Below are 16,155 nucleotides of genomic sequence, written 5' to 3'. Positions count from 1 at the left end.
TGTACTAGAAATAAAGAAAAAGTTGAGTCACTTTTACAAGACTTAGCAATGGCGATTTTATAAGAAAAATGTGGATATTTTGCCCAAATCGGAAAGGCATATATATGGAAGCAATATAGAAATCTGAACCGATTTCAACCAAATTTGACATGCATACTTAGCATTTTAATTCTACTCCCTGTGCAAAATTTCACGTAAATCGGACTACAACTTTGAACTCTGTGGTCATATGACGGAAAATCGGGCGAAAGATATATATGGGAGATATATCTATATCTGAACCGATTTCAATAAAATTTAGCACACTTGACTACACTACTAATTGTACTCCTAGTGCAAAATTTCAACCAAATTGGGCTAAAACTCTGGTTTCTGGAGCCATATAATTCCATATCGGGCGAAAGACATATATGGGAGCTTTATCTAAATCTGAACCGATTTCAATCAAAATGCACACTTGACTATACGACCAAGTGTTATGTTTGTGCAAAATTTCAAGCAAATAAGGGTAAAACTCTGGCTTCTGGGTCCATATAATTTCATATAGGGCGAAAGATATATATGAGAGCTATATCTAAATCTGAACCGATTTATTCCAAAATCAATAGGGTTCTATTATGACCAAAAACAGGAACTTGTGCCAAATTTGAAGGCGATTGGACTTAAACTGCGACCTAGACAAAAATGTGTTCACAGACAGACGGACATGGCCATATCGACTCAGGGACCCACCCTGAGCATTATTGCCAAAGACACCATCTGTCTATCTCGTCTCCTTCTGGGTGTTGCAAACATATGCAATAACTTATAATACCCTGTTCCATAGTGTGGCGCAGGGTATAAAAAATGGCCTCAAAGTTTGGTATTTTTCTTTTATTGTTAAAGTCGATCGTGTATAAAAATGTATTTTAGTGTATAAAAATGTATTTTAGTGCTCACCAAAAACAATGGAAGATGAAGATGGAAAAATGGCAGCAGAGGGTATCAAACCATTGACGGCGTTCGATGCAAACGTGTCATTTATGATTTTTTGTTCCACAAATTAAACTAAGAATAAAAAGAAATTTATATCAGGAAATGACGTAGAACAATCGGTCAAAAGTTTCTCATTATTATTTACACAAAATTTAACATCATTTGTGAGTTTTTAACAAAAAATATTGCAAATTAAAAATGAACGAACGTGTATGTATCGAACACCGTAAATGCAACTTTTGGTATGACGTCGCCCATTTTCCAATCTTCCTTTTCTATTGTTTTTGGTGCTCACAAATATGGAAAATATTTATAGCTTATTTAGATTATAGCTTCTACTTTGCAATAACATCGAGAAATGAATAGAAACTAAGTGGAAAAGTAGAGTTTGGCATCCTTTTCGAATGTGCTCCTAGGTGGACATCGGTAGTCAAAGGGTTAATAAATTTTATATAGAAATAAGGAATGTTTCGCAATGCATGCAATACGGTTTATTAATATTAAACAAAAGATGTTGATCAATTAGAAAAAATATTGTACAGTGGTTCAAAAACGATAAAAAATCATGCCATATTTATGAAACATGGGCCAATTATCTCCAATATTTAGTTTTCAACTTTAGATCCATCAATTGGTTAAAAAGCTTAGCGCCATATCACAATTAGGAATATCACTGTATATATATAACAATTTTTGGACTAGGACTCGGTTTTAGTCCATCCTCATAACATCCATACACACCCCATGTGAGCTAATATTGTAAAATCAAACATACTTAAAACGAACTCAGTTTGGTTTTATTTCAGATTTAGATATAAATCACATATATTATAAATCTTTGCCAATTAGTGAAAACATTTCGTATAGTCAGGTCAGATTTACATATACTTCCAATACATTTGCATAGTCGATGAATTATTAAGTGTGATAATAAGATGTTATTTTATGGTATTTAAAGAAATGATTCATTTTGATATAAATGATCTGATGATTATTTCATTATAAGGAGGAAATAATGCCGTTAATAATAAAAAGTTATACAAAACAAATTGCCACCACGTTTCAGTTTCTTGCAACTATCCGAAAACTTTTCCTGTAAAATAGCGATTGTTTCGTTGCTTGTGAGGTATCCAATTCCTACTATAACAAGTCAAACTTCAGAACGTATTCAAGCCCAAGATGCCACCATTTTCCTTGTTGTAAATAGATTATAAATATTTTTGCGGTGAATTTTAATCATTTCTACGCGTTGTTCAAGCATTTATCGTTCCATTTTTAGTATTAGTGTGGTTTATATTTATCGGATGTCAAGGAATAAAAGCTTTGAAATACGAATTGAAAATTACACCTCCTTAAATTAAAGCTCTTTACACAGCTAAATTTGACGTAAAATTAGTTTTATTAAATCGGGGTTAAGCCTTCAGTAGTTTTAGCGATAAAAGTCTCATGATTTAAATATAATCGGTTCGGACCGACGGTAGGCTTTCCTTACTGGTTGCTTCTGATAACAATCCGTATTACGTATCGAATAAAAGTGGGAATCGAATTCTATGAATACACATCTTTACCAACTTTTTCGCCTACATATGTCCAAGAACGTAGGTGTTATACATTAAAAACCATTGGATATATTTTGTATCTTTTGTTATTTTTTATTTTCAATATTATAATAAATTATAAATATGTAAAAATATTACAATGATTTCACATTACAAAGCAGGTCACTAAACTCTGGAATCACAGGAAAATTCAAAATAAAATTGCCACAACAGCATGGAAAATATGCTTTCGTACTGATGGATTATTTTTATTTATTTTGATTTTCAAAGTGAAGCCAAAATATAGTACCCAGTTCAATGGTTAAAATGCTAAACCATTTTTAATTCCTCTTTATCTTTATTCATACTATCCGATAATATTTCGTCGACATCCTCTATAAATAACACTATTAACCTTTAATAACTGCTATTGGTCGTAATTTAATACATTTCTTGCTGATGCCTGCCGCATGACATGTATTAACTACATCGGTCACATCTTTATAAGATTCAGGGGCTTCTTCCATTACCAACTTTGGCGATGCCACACGTATAGCGATTCCCAAATCTTCTAGTTTTTCCAAAACATCTTTGTAGTCCAGATTACGACGAGATTTGGCTCGCGACAATGCACGTCCTGCACCATGGCAAGTAGATCCGAATGTCTCCTGCATGCCTTTCTCAGTACCAGTTAAAACGTATGAACAAGTACCCATGGTTCCACCCACTAACACAGGTTGGCCCGTTAATTGATAATCGACTGGTATGAGGGGATGGTGGGGTGGAAAAGCACGAGTTGACCCTTTGCGATGCACCAACAGCTTCTTTTCCTTGCCATCCACGATATGATTCTCAATTTTCGCAATATTATGCGATACATCATATATTACATGCATGTCTAGATCATCGGGTGTTGTATGGAACTGTTTGGCAAATGCCTGCCTTGTTAAGAATGTCATGGAACTTCGATTGACCCACGCAAAGTTAGCAGCCGCTGCCATAGATTTCAGATAGTCTTGACCCTCTTGGGAGTTGATGCGAGCACAGGCGAGCTGACGGTCATTGGTGTTTATATTATCTCTCTTCATAGCTTTTTCCATTTGAACTAAAGCGTCTGTGGCTACTTGGTGGCCAAATCCTCTAGATCCCGAGTGTATCATAACACACACCTGACCTTTTTCCTCAATGCCCATTTTTGAAGCACTCCATTTATCATAGATTTCATCAACTATTTGAATTTCTGCATAATGGTTGCCTGCGCCTAGAGTGCCCAACTGTGGAAGACCTCGTTTCTTGGCTCTCATACTGACTTTCGATGGATCAGCATTTAACATACGACCATATTCTTCGCAATGTTCTTTATCTTCGGCCCAGACATAACCCTCTCTCAAACTCCAATCCATACCCATTTCAAGAGCCTCTTCTAAATCATGGGCATTCATTGGAATAATGCCTTTAGAACCGACTCCAACCGGTATATGATCAAACAAACTCTGCGCCAGCTGCTCTTTGACCGGCTGAACATCCTTCTCGTACAAATTTGTTCTTAGCAAACGAACACCACAGTTTATGTCGAAGCCCACACCTCCAGGACTTACAATTGAGTTTGGATCGTCCATATCAAATGCAGCCATATTGCCAATAGCAAAACCATATCCAGAATGAATGTCTGGCAATCCAATAGATCTACCCACTATTCCGGGGAGAGCAGCAACATTAGCAATTTGTTTGACGCCCGGCAAGAAACCACCAACAGCACCAGGTCTGCATGAGTTTTTCAATTCTTCTAACATAAGCTTTTCCAATTTTTCATTGACATAGAAGCATCCTTCCACGTTCATATTAGGTTGAAATCCCTTCTTGATACGCCAACAGCAAGGGCTCACTTTCTCCAGATATTTGAGTTCCTCGACATAAGGTCTAACAACCATTTTGAAACTTGTATTTGGACGTTTCGTATAGGTTAATCAACTCGACGAAATTGCAAATATTTTCTAGATCGATATGAAACTATAAACGCCGGTATAGTGCTATTTGTCGTTCTGCCCAAAACAGGGTGTTCATTTATATATCTATCATTTTTTTTCACAATGAGCAGTGTTGCCATGTATAATTTAAAGAGAATAACTAGCATTATTTTCTACACACTGCGTTTTTGTTGTGATATATGAAATTAATTGAGCCTTTACACTATAGAGATGATTGCAAAATTTTAGATCGATGCAAAATCACGATGCATCTCTGAAACAGCAAATTAAAATTTTTTAAACGAATATTCTGTGCATTCTGTCAAATTTCAATATTTGACGTTTGGAGAACGACTATTTTTATCAATCCTAAAGGTGGGTACTAAAGGCCGAAACACAATGAAAAAAAGCAGGCGTATGCTTTAGCTTTTTTCCAACACACGTAGAAAAACGCAATGCTCGCTTCATAAACATAAACAAATTTGTATTTTCAATTACAAACCTGGAAGCAAAAATTTTTTAATGTCAAAAACAAAACAGCCTACCAAAGCCCAAAAAGTTCAAATATTTTAAACTTATTTGGAAGCTTCGGCGCCAAGCTTACATTTATTGTGTACAGGCTCATATAATTACGTGTGCTTCAACTTTTTTCAGAGCAAAGAATATAGCGAAGAATTAAGTGGCATGTTCATTGTGTGTCGGCCTTAAACGCCGAAACAAATGAACACGCCGCTTAATGACTTCCTCAAGGCATATTAATTAAAGGTAAAGTCACGAGCAAGCGTGTATTCCAAGCAGTTTTTAAAGTATAGGACTTGTATGTTTTTTAACTTCAATCAATAATTCCTCGACAATATTTTAGATTGTTTTTCTTTTCTTGATTTGTTTACATTTTTTTAATGTTGTCAACGCACCCGACGCATTGAAAAGTTAAAAGTTGGTCAACTTTATGCGTCATATGCATACAGGTTGAGTTCGATAAGGTCATCCTTTGAACAATGGGTTCATGTGAAATGGAATTTGTGCCACATAAAGGCCGGTACTATGTTCATTCTTGCGAAAAATTTTTATGGAAACCATTATTTCGCACTTAGAAAGCGGCGTTTTTTTAGGTAGCTTGGAGCGCTATTTTACAGGGAGCGATATTGGATTAAGTTGGTGGTGTTGCTTGTTTTTACAAAATAACATTTTATTTTTCCTTGGGCAATTGATCTGCTATTCCTTTGATCCTTTGTATAGTTTCGGAACAAAAATATGGTCCGTGTTTGATTTATAAACCCGCACAAATAGTTTTTAATAAATAAATTATTTCTTAATTCGCATTGCAAATGGCGCCGTGCTATAAACGTCAGTTTTTCAACACGAAAAAACAAAGTATCACAAATGGAAAAAATTTCGCAAATTTTTCGCATTTTTTGGTTTTGTATGGAGTTTCAACGCGAAAACCGAACAGAGTACCGGCCTTAAAAAGGTAATGATAAAAGGTCCGTCGATGATATGGCCAGATCGCGTTTATCTGATAAAATTTTGGATGCCTTGATATTTTTAAGAAGTTACTTAAAACGATGATTAAGGATTATGGGTTACGAAAATATACCTAATCTAATCAAAATCCTTAAAATGTTTTGCTGAGTAAGATAGCGATATGAAATTGGGTTTTAATTTATTTTGTCATAATTTCTTTGTTTTTCTTATTTTTATATTGTCCAGTTGGACTAAGTGTTCGTTAAGTATAATAGCATTTGTAATTGGTTTTTATTTAATTTTTGCGTTCTTTTGTTATTTTTTGTTTATAAATTGAATTAAACTAAATTAGTTTAATGTACAACAATTTTTTGGCGCTGTAGATTGCTATTACATAAAATATTTAAAGAATCCCGAAAATTTCGGGATCCCGGGATTCTATATCATGAAATCCCGAATCCCGGGATTTCTAAAAATCAATCCCGAATGACAGCCCTAGTCCAGACTAAAGTTTATCCGGACGACAGTGCTCGTGTCGAACATATCCCATATATTGGCCATAATATAAGTTAATGGTGTTTTCTTTTCTGAAAAAAGGGCTTTGCCTTCATTTTGTCTGTACAGAATGCGCATTTTTAAAATGTTACCAGCAACCTAAAAAAATGCTATCATTTCAGCGGGCAGAAAAGAATTCAAAGAAGGAAACAGGGCAATCGCAGCACTCTCGTTTTGTAGACAGTGGTGAAAATGCCCGTAATTTGCCTCTATGCGTGGCGCTATTTTCACAACAGAATGCGAAGCCTTTTCGCACTTTTGCCTGCTTTTTTTAGAAAAGAACCTAAAAAGTAAATTTTCCGGGCAAAATGCAAAAAAAGTGCGCATTTTTTACAAGAAAAGAAAACGCCATAAGTCCGAAGGCATTATCGATACTGCTGCATTTTTATGGAATCGATAACACATTTACCGATTATTTAGTCATCGCCGACAATTCGTATCGATTGGACGCACTGTAAGATTCTTAACAAACACAGACATTCCGTCCGGAAAAACTTATAGTCTGGACGACGCATAAAAGAGCATTGTAAAGAGTTAACAGAGGTATGTTCTTCTTTAACCAATAATAGATTTATTTTTTGAAGGAAAAATTTTAGTCTTCCTGACCAATGTACTTTATCTAAAATTAAATCACCCACTTTTGGCACTGATAGCAACATTAACACATACACTCAAAAAAAAGTTTACTTGGATCCAAAGATTTCGACATTCATTTAAGGATTTTGGTATTGATTCCGAGCCAAAGATCCGGCTTCTTTAAAATCAAGACATTTTTTAGGGACCTCCCTGGCTTTAAATCTAGGATCGATAAAATTAAAATTGGATACAGATCGCATTCATCGAATTTTTATTCTCTGTTTGCGATATATTAATAAAGGTATTCATGTACAAACAAATTTCAGTTTCAAAATCCAAATTATGCCAAGTACTTCAAAGTAAAAACTGTTTTCTTAATGCTAAAAAAAAACTTTAAACCAAAGATGCAAATCCTTAAAATAAGTCTTAGCCTATATTTGAAGCATTTTTATCTCAAATTTAAAAATTCAATATGTCAGTTGAGTTAAAGACGATTTCTTTAAATTAAAAATGTTTTTCTTTATTTTAAGGAACATTTGCCTTACTTCAAAGATCTATAACTTCAACAGAGGGGCGCAAAATTTCAAGATTTGTGTCCTAAATTTAATGACAAAAATTTTTGAAGCAAGGATTATAAACTTTCTTTTAATTAAAATGTCATTATTTTAAAGAATTTTGTCCTTAGCATTGCGTAAATTTTGAGTCCTAAAATTTAAGGTGCATAATCTTCCATATTAGGTCAATATTTTTTTTCAGTGTATGTCTTAAAATTTTACAGAAAATCGGCCATTTGGACTATTGTCCTATCACGATCTATACTCCGCATGAAAGGGCTTGAAGACCTCTATCGATCGATTTTTTAGATCCGTCGGTCAGTTTTGGAGACAAATAAATTTTTTTATAAATTTCTGGAGATGATGCCATTGAGAGTGGCCGTTGTGTCCACTTGGACAATTCTCCCACTATGACCTATAAATCAAATGAAAAGGCTGAAATGGATAAAATGTTCAGTGGAATATTTGGAACAAATATCAATTTTTATTTATTTATTTTTTTGCTATTTATTTATTCATAATCTAAAAGCCCTAGATTGCCCAAATCGACTACAACGCAATGTATTATAGCAATAATATTCACTTCTATAATATATAAAAATCATAAACTAACAAGTAAGTACAGCCGTAAGTTCGGTCAGTCCGAATCTTATGTACCCTCCACCAAGGATTGCGTAGAAACTTCTACTAAAGTCTGTAATCTACAATCGATTAGAGTTGAGGTAACACTTGCCGATGGCAAGGTATCTTAAAATTTCTTTACATCGTCTTCTAATTGTACTTTATTCTACATGTGATATATTAAATATTTTTATAAATTTGCTCCTCCTAGAAGATTCGGAGGTCAAATCTGGGGATCGGTTTATAAGGGTGCTATATCTAAAAATGGTCCGATATGGCTCATTTGCAATACCGCAATACATCAATAACAACTACATGTGCCATGTTTCAAGTCAATACCTTGTTTTTTTTTTGTCGGAAGTTAGCGTGATTTCCACAGAAGGACGGACGGACGCTAGATGGAATCAGAATTTCACCCAGAATATATATACTCCATGGGGTCTTAGATCAATATTTCGATGTTTTACAAACGGAATGACAAACTTAATATACCTCATCCTATGGTGGAGTCAAGGCATATTAAAGAGGTAAAGTCATGCAATCAGGTGACTAATATCGATATTCATATTGTCAAATGCTTTGTTTACGTTTAGTAGGTTTGTTTACATTCTTTGTGTAATAAATATTACAATACAACAACACTACACATACAAAAAATGTCAACTTACCAACTCAACTACTGACCTGCCATTTTAGTTAGACTTTCTAAATATCATGGGGTGTACACACGTTTGCTCGTGACTTTACCTTTAATTACAGCCTATTTCTGATATCCGAACGAAAGCAATTGCGAACGAATGGTAGTCACTCACTTTCGTCTAGATTTGGGTTTCTCTAACTTCCTTTCGTTCGTTCGCATGGCTTACGTTAGGATTTACGTTGAGATAACGTATGTCAAATGTTAATATTGCCATATCATAATAATTTGAAACATATGTATAACGTCCATACTCTTTTGGCATGCTACGTCATTAAAACTCAATCTGGCATTGTAGTTGTTTTGTTTATTTTTGAGTGCCGTGTTAAATTTTTTGAACAATGAATGTCTCATTTGCGCTATATTTTATGAATGGCGAAAATAGTGAAGCCGCGGAAATTCCACGCAGAAAACTACGGGATGCATCTAGTGTCTTGGAATTGCCATCAGCCAGGTAAATAATCAATGTTTTAATCTGTGTATTTTGACGAACAAATATGTTAAAACTTTAATTATTCCAGGTTTATTAGTAATTTTCGCGTCACCAAAGACATTTTTAAAGCTCTTATTGACATTTTGCAATCGGAATGGGGACCAAGTTATCGTTGCACTTCCGTAAGAGTTGATATAAAACTGGCGACATTTTTGCGATTCCTAGCCACTGGAGGATACCAACATTCGATTGGAAATGAAAACATTTCTTCTACTGCCAATACAACAGTTTGTCGTACAATTTCGGAGTGTTTGAACTTATTTGAGAAACATGTTTGCCCAAAGTGGATAAAAATGCCGCAACGGGAAGACGAAGATTCCATAAAACGATCATTCTTTATGAAACGTGGTTTCCCAGGGGTTATAGGATGTGTGGATGGAACCCACATTAGAATCAAAGGACCCAGTACCGAAGATAAAGCCCAATACTACAACAGGAAAGGATTCTACAGCATCAATGCAATGATCGTAATACACTTTACTAATAATTTCAAACCAAATGTTAATTGGCATTTTATTTTTAACAGATATGTGATAATGATTTACGAATTCTCGCTGTTGATGGACGCTATCCAGGTGCAACCCATGATTCTTTTGTTTGGGAGTATAGCGCTATTAATCATCAATTGAAAAATGAGTTCGACGCAGGGAAACGAAATTTTTGGATTTTGGGTAAATCTGTAAAGCAAAAAAGCAAAACAAGTAGGGAAGAGGGTCTAGCAATCTCGAATATACTACGTCTATATTTGAAGCTCACTTTGGCTAAACATTTTATTTAATTTTACTGTGATATGCAATACGTATTCAGATTGTCATGGGCACTCCAGACTTTGCTTCATTACTTGTTTCGAATTAAAAATGTTTGAATTAGACACACAGTACACTGAAAAAAAGCTTGCTGGTTTGCCAAAATATTGTCCTTATACTAATTATTGATTCCGAGTCCAAGAAGCGCATAAATGACTTACACCCAGAAAAAAATGGCTCTAATGCCAACTGAACTTTCCTTTAGTTCATTAAGATTAGTTGATTTTAGTTAAATTTTGCACAATATAGGTAACTGTTCATTATTTGAATAATTTTTTGCTTAACTTTAATGACGTGAACTAACAATAAGAATAAAAAGTTATATTCAAATATAGTGCACAATTTTACTAAAAAATAAATTAGTTCATATTTGCCTAAATTGGCAGAAGTTTGCTTAAATTGAATTCATAAGGGTCTCAAAGGAGTAAATTTTACTAAAATTGTACCTGTCATGAACTTCATATAGCGCTAAAGACATTTTAACAGTTTTTAAATCTAATTTTTTCTTTCAATATATGAAATTTTCTTAAACACCAGAAAAAATTAATTATTTTTAATAAATTTTCTTCTTTAGAAAACTATTTTAGTTAAAATTTTCAGGGTAGGTTCACTTTTTTAGGTGTATAAATTAATTTTCTATCAAAGTCCTTTAAAGCAATGTTTACCACAACTTAAGACTCGACTTCAATAAAAATATTGCTATAAAGTATCCCATATTTTAGTGCTTCTTAGCTTTATGGTCAATATACAATTCAAATTTAAATCAAATTCAAAGATCATTTCATTAATTTTTAAGATTTTTTTTGAATTATCAAAGCCAAGATGACCTTAGTCAAACAAAATTGTTTTCATGTGGAGATACTCATATTTAAGAGGAATCACCTAATTATAAGGACAAAACTATTTCATTGAAATATTTATCGAATTTATAAAAAAATATATCGAAAATGTGTGTCCTTTATTCTCAAAAAAAGTATGCATACATACTTTAAGAACAAGAAATCTTTGGCCTCACAATATTTTTTTCAGTGTACATATTACTAAAGTTAACTTTAGTTTTTATTTGATCAAATCGAAAATCGTTAAAACTATAGGCGATAGTGGTTACAAACTGCTCCCTTATCTGATGACTCCCTACAGGAATCCTACCACCGATTATGAAAAACGCTACAATCAAGTACACACAAGCACTCGAAATGTGGTGGAACGCACTATTGGCGTACTAAAAAATCGGTTTCGGTGTGTACTGGGCTCAAGAGGTCTCCATTACAGCCCCGAAAAGGCATGCAAAATATTAAATGCATGCTGCGCTTTGCATAATATGTGCATTCACTTCAATTGTGAGCTTCCGAACGATTTTCCAGAGATTGCCACAGAAGATGAACAAGTTCAGGACTACCACAGTGGAGAATCGGGAAGTAATATTGGAGCTACTATAAGAAATCAAATAGCATTAAATTTGTAATATTGTTTTGTGTAATTTCATTTTGTTATATATAATATTTTTTATTTTGTTTTTAAAATCATTAATTATCGTATCTAAAATATGAATAAAATTTGACATAAAAGAAAATATGTATTTATGTATTAATTATATATGGTTATGGTTTATAGATTTCTTTTATAAAAAAAGTATTTTCGAAAGCTTTCATTTCATTAAATTCATTTAAATTCGCCATTCAGGCTAAACTAAGCGGTAAATATTTAAAAAAGTTCATAAGTTTTTGTCAATTGTAGTATTTTTAATATTATTATAATATTAAATATATTTATAATATTAAAATTATCAGTCTTTTTTGAATTTTTAATAAGGAACTTTGACACAGTCTTTTAAAAATATATATAAACTTCAAGTTTATATAAGTATAATATAAATACATCAATCTAAGACTACAAATGACCAGTTTGGTAATCATTATCTAAAAAATCTTTTAAACGCAATGATAACTCCTTTATGGCTTTCACAGAGTTTTCCGCACTACTGGCAATTTTTTCGGCTGCTGATGCCAATATTTTATTAGAAATCGCCATTTCTTTTGCACATGTTGCGATTTCTTTTGCGGCATTTGAAATCTCTCTGGCCGCATTGGCATTTTCTTTTGCTGCTAATACAGCTTCCTCGCTTGATTTCAACTGCATGCGTATGAGATTCAACTGTTCGTCTGCAAAGCTTTTTCTCTTTTTATATGTTGAACTCATGTTATTTTCGTCTTCTCGTAATCTCTTTTCACTTTTTCTTTCATCAGGTGTAACGACATATTCTTGTGACCTCTCCAATCTATTTGGAGTTACAACGGCAACGTCCTTTTTTTTCCTTGGCGGTGTTTCTATTTGCTCATAGGAGATTTGGAATACATCATCAATTTCTTCTTCAGTTCTCTCACCAAATGTTTTTCCTTTTGGCGCTGCAGCTGAAGATAAACAGCAAATTCTATCAATTTGTTCCTCCATCGGAGTAAGTGTATTTGAACTGAAAATGCCACCTCCGGTTTGCCGCAAGCTTCGATTGTTTTCAGCAATTTTTTTTTTAGTTCTCGATTTCATGTCGGCCCATGTCTACAAATAAAAATGATAAAAAAAATTTAATTTGATTTTAGCTTATGGAAATTTGTTGAGTTTAGTTAAATTTTGCCCAATGTGAGTACATAATTTGAATATATAATAATAATTTGAAAGACAAAGTAATCGCGAAAAGAGAATTTTTTTTAAACAACTGGAATTGAAATTATTTTAGTGAAGGAGACAATATTGTCTATGTTACTATTCGCAACATTTTAGCCATATTTGGATATTATTACTTTTGCCACTGCAGCTGCTAGTTCTGATTAATTGATGTAGATGCTAGATTTGATTATAATCAAATCCTGCATCCCATACAATTTTGACAAAATTTTCTATAGAAATAAAATTTTAAGAAAATTTTCTATAGAAATAAAATTGTTTCTAAATTTTCTATAAAACGAAAATTTTCTATGGTAATGACATTTTGACAAAATTTTCTTTAGTAATAAACTTGTGACAAAATTTTCTACAGAAATAAAATTTTGACAAAGTTTTCTATAGAAATAAAATTTTCGATACACTGAAAAATAGTGCACCCACCAGGAAGAATACTTTCTGATAATTTTAAAAAATGTTGAATATTTTTAGAAAATTTTAACTAAACAGTGTTACAAACGCTGGCATCACGCCGATGTCATAAAAATAAGTAAATATTTGTCGACAAATTCAATTCAGTTATTAGACATAATTCAGTTTAAAAAAATTGTCAAAACTTTATTTCTATAGAAAATGTTGTCAAAATTTTATTCTACACTCAATAAAATCAATTTAACTTTATAGTTAATGGAATTATATGTCTGGAGAAAGTTTCCTTTACTTTAACAATTTTTTGCGTATGTTAGTTAAACCGAGGAACAAAATCCTCAAATCAAGCATAAAGATTAACTAAATTTGTGTCTTCTACAAAATAGTTCAGTATTTCTTAAAACTTATAAATTTTACTACAAATGCGTTCATGAACTTTGTATGTAACTAAAGACATTCTTGCAAATTTTAACTCCAATTGTTTTCTTCAATCTGATTTTCTGTAACAAATGAAAAAAACTTAATTATGCCTAGTAGATTTTCTTAAATTTGTCGATATATAGTTACTTATTTTTATGACCGTTTAGTTAAAATCTTCAAAAAATATTCAAAATTTTCTAAAATTGTCAGAGTTTTAATCCCGGTGGATTCACTGTTTTTTCAGTGTATCGAAAATTTTATTTCTATAGAAAATTTGTTTAAAATTTTATTTCTACAGAAAACTTTGTCAAAATTTTATTTCTGTTGAAAATTTTGTCAAAAGTTTATTACTATAGAAAATTTTGTCGAAATTTTATTACCATAGAAAATTTTGTCAAAATTTTATTTTTATAGAAAATTTAGTAACAATTTTATTTCTATAGCATATTTTATCAAAATTTTATTTCTATGAAAATTTTTGTCAAAATTGTAATTTTTATAGAAATTTTGTCAAAATTTTATTTCTATAGAAAATTTTGTCAAAATTTTATTTCTAGAGGAATTTGTTTCACAATTTTATTTCTATTAAAAATGTTGTCAAAATTTTATATACGGATTTAATCGGCCTTTTTTGTTTAATTTATAACTCGTATGGACTAACTTACAATTTAGAAGACGGTGTTAAGAATTTTTAAGATACTATCGGCAGTTTTCCCTCAACCCAACTGCTTCGATTGTGGATGACAGTTTTTAGTAGTTTCACTCAGTTTTTAGTAGTTTCACTCAAAAAAGTGAACTTACTATTTCACTAAAGCCAATTTTACTTTATTTTAGTTCGTGGTATTATTATGTTTGGAGAAAGAAATATTTAAAATTTTCTAAAATTAACCGAAAATGTTCTTCCTGGTGGGTTCACTTTTTTTCAGTGTTCTAAGCAATCCATGGTGGAGGGTACATAAGCTTCGGCCAGGCCGAACTTACGGCCGTATATACTTGTTCTAAATCTAATCTCATTTGTAATGAAGCATTCGCGTGGATACTTGGAATTTCCAGCTGATCTCAAAATCTTGCACAAGTACATGATTCCCAACACTGTCTGTATTCATACATTTATACACTGGGCAAAGTTTTGGTATTCAATGAATTCCTTCTTCCTATAGGTAAAGAAAAACATAACGAATACCATCTTAAAAGAGCATTCCATTTGGAATTCAAATGGAATGAATAATCTATACAATAAGTCACCTTTATCTAGACACTTTTTCCGGATTAAATCAGGGAAGAGGCATATTGAGTATACTTCCATATTAATGTCCAATAACTTTTATATTCTATGATGCAAAAACGGTCAAAAGGGGTGAAAGTGGTGGTGGATGACCAGACAGATGAATACTACCGTATTGACAGTGGCAGCAGAGGAAAAATAGTTAACAAAACAAACGATTAGCCCGAAAACAAAATATTGATGATTATTTCGAAAGGCTGATAACAAAAAAAAAAATACTTAGACCAAAGGGAACATGGACATCAAGAGAAAGCTTCATAGAGAAGAATTGGCTTTGAAGGATAATAATACATGATCTGCATGGATAACCCTATGACACAATATTCCATTTTTGTATCCAAACAAAAAATCACTTATTTCATTATTCCAGACGAAAGTACTCGATGAGAGAAGAAAAGCATTGTCTGGATTTTGCTACTTTGGTTGCCGTTCGTCTTTTATGAGTCTCCAAAGTTTTGTCTTCAATTCACTTAAATGGAAAATGACTAGTTGAGTTCGCGTACCCAATATAATTACCTTCTTCCATTCACTTATCGTTCTCATAGGAGGACCCAAAGCATTCAGCTGGACTGTAAGAGATTCCCATTTCGCTTCAACAGATTCTTTGCTGCCACCAAAGACTGGAGCACCCCTTGCGAGGCTGTGGTTGTTTTCCATAAACTCGACTAGGCATTGCAGCTGCTGGGTCGATGATTTTTTTGCACTGAATGAGTTAATAAAATAGATATTTAGCGTTGATCTACTTAAAAAAATATGTTTTTATACTTACATTTTACCTTCGCTATTTTTTGTGTCCATTTTGTCCAACAATTTATACAAAACGAAACGTCTTTACCAAGTGAGTGATTTTGACATTTCTGTTCGACAAAATGCGAACGAATCGAGTTAGAGAAACCCAATTTTAGAGCTTACGTTACGTCTTCGTTCGCATTGACTTTCGTTTCGATTTTCGTTTAGACACCCCTTAGAGAAACCAAAATCAGCTGTTTTTCGTTTTGTATGCGAACGAAGACTAGAATTCGGATAGCAGAAATAGGCTGTTAATATGCCTTGTGGTGGAGTGTATGAAAACATAAAAAAAGGAATTTTCATTGATATATGCGATGCAATTTTGGAT

General features: G+C 32.7%; 2 protein-coding genes across 2 annotated transcripts; both read right to left on the bottom strand.

Moving 5' to 3' along the window:
* Nucleotides 1-2,604: 2,604 nt before the first annotated feature.
* On the bottom strand, nucleotides 2,605-4,570 carry RtcB (RtcB RNA ligase). The gene has a single exon (XM_075293931.1). It carries the CDS (start codon nucleotides 4,442-4,444, stop codon nucleotides 2,924-2,926), a length of 1,521 nt encoding a protein of 506 aa, XP_075150046.1. The 5' UTR covers nucleotides 4,445-4,570; the 3' UTR covers nucleotides 2,605-2,923.
* A 7,362-nt stretch (nucleotides 4,571-11,932) lies between these two features.
* Nucleotides 11,933-16,074, bottom strand: LOC142224143 (uncharacterized). The gene is made up of 3 exons (XM_075293930.1): nucleotides 15,808-16,074; nucleotides 15,555-15,741; nucleotides 11,933-12,802 (listed from the first exon to the last, which is right to left on the bottom strand). Exons 1-3 carry the CDS (start codon nucleotides 15,834-15,836, stop codon nucleotides 12,137-12,139), a joined length of 882 nt encoding a protein of 293 aa, XP_075150045.1. The 5' UTR covers nucleotides 15,837-16,074; the 3' UTR covers nucleotides 11,933-12,136.
* Between the last annotated feature and the right edge of the window lie 81 nt (nucleotides 16,075-16,155).

The sequence above is a fragment of the Haematobia irritans genome, chromosome 2 (genome assembly GCF_050003625.1).
Source record: "Haematobia irritans isolate KBUSLIRL chromosome 2, ASM5000362v1, whole genome shotgun sequence".
Classification (NCBI taxonomy): Eukaryota; Metazoa; Arthropoda; class Insecta; order Diptera; family Muscidae; genus Haematobia; species Haematobia irritans.
Note: the sequence above shows the minus strand (reverse complement) of the source record. Positions and strands in the feature narration are given on the sequence as shown.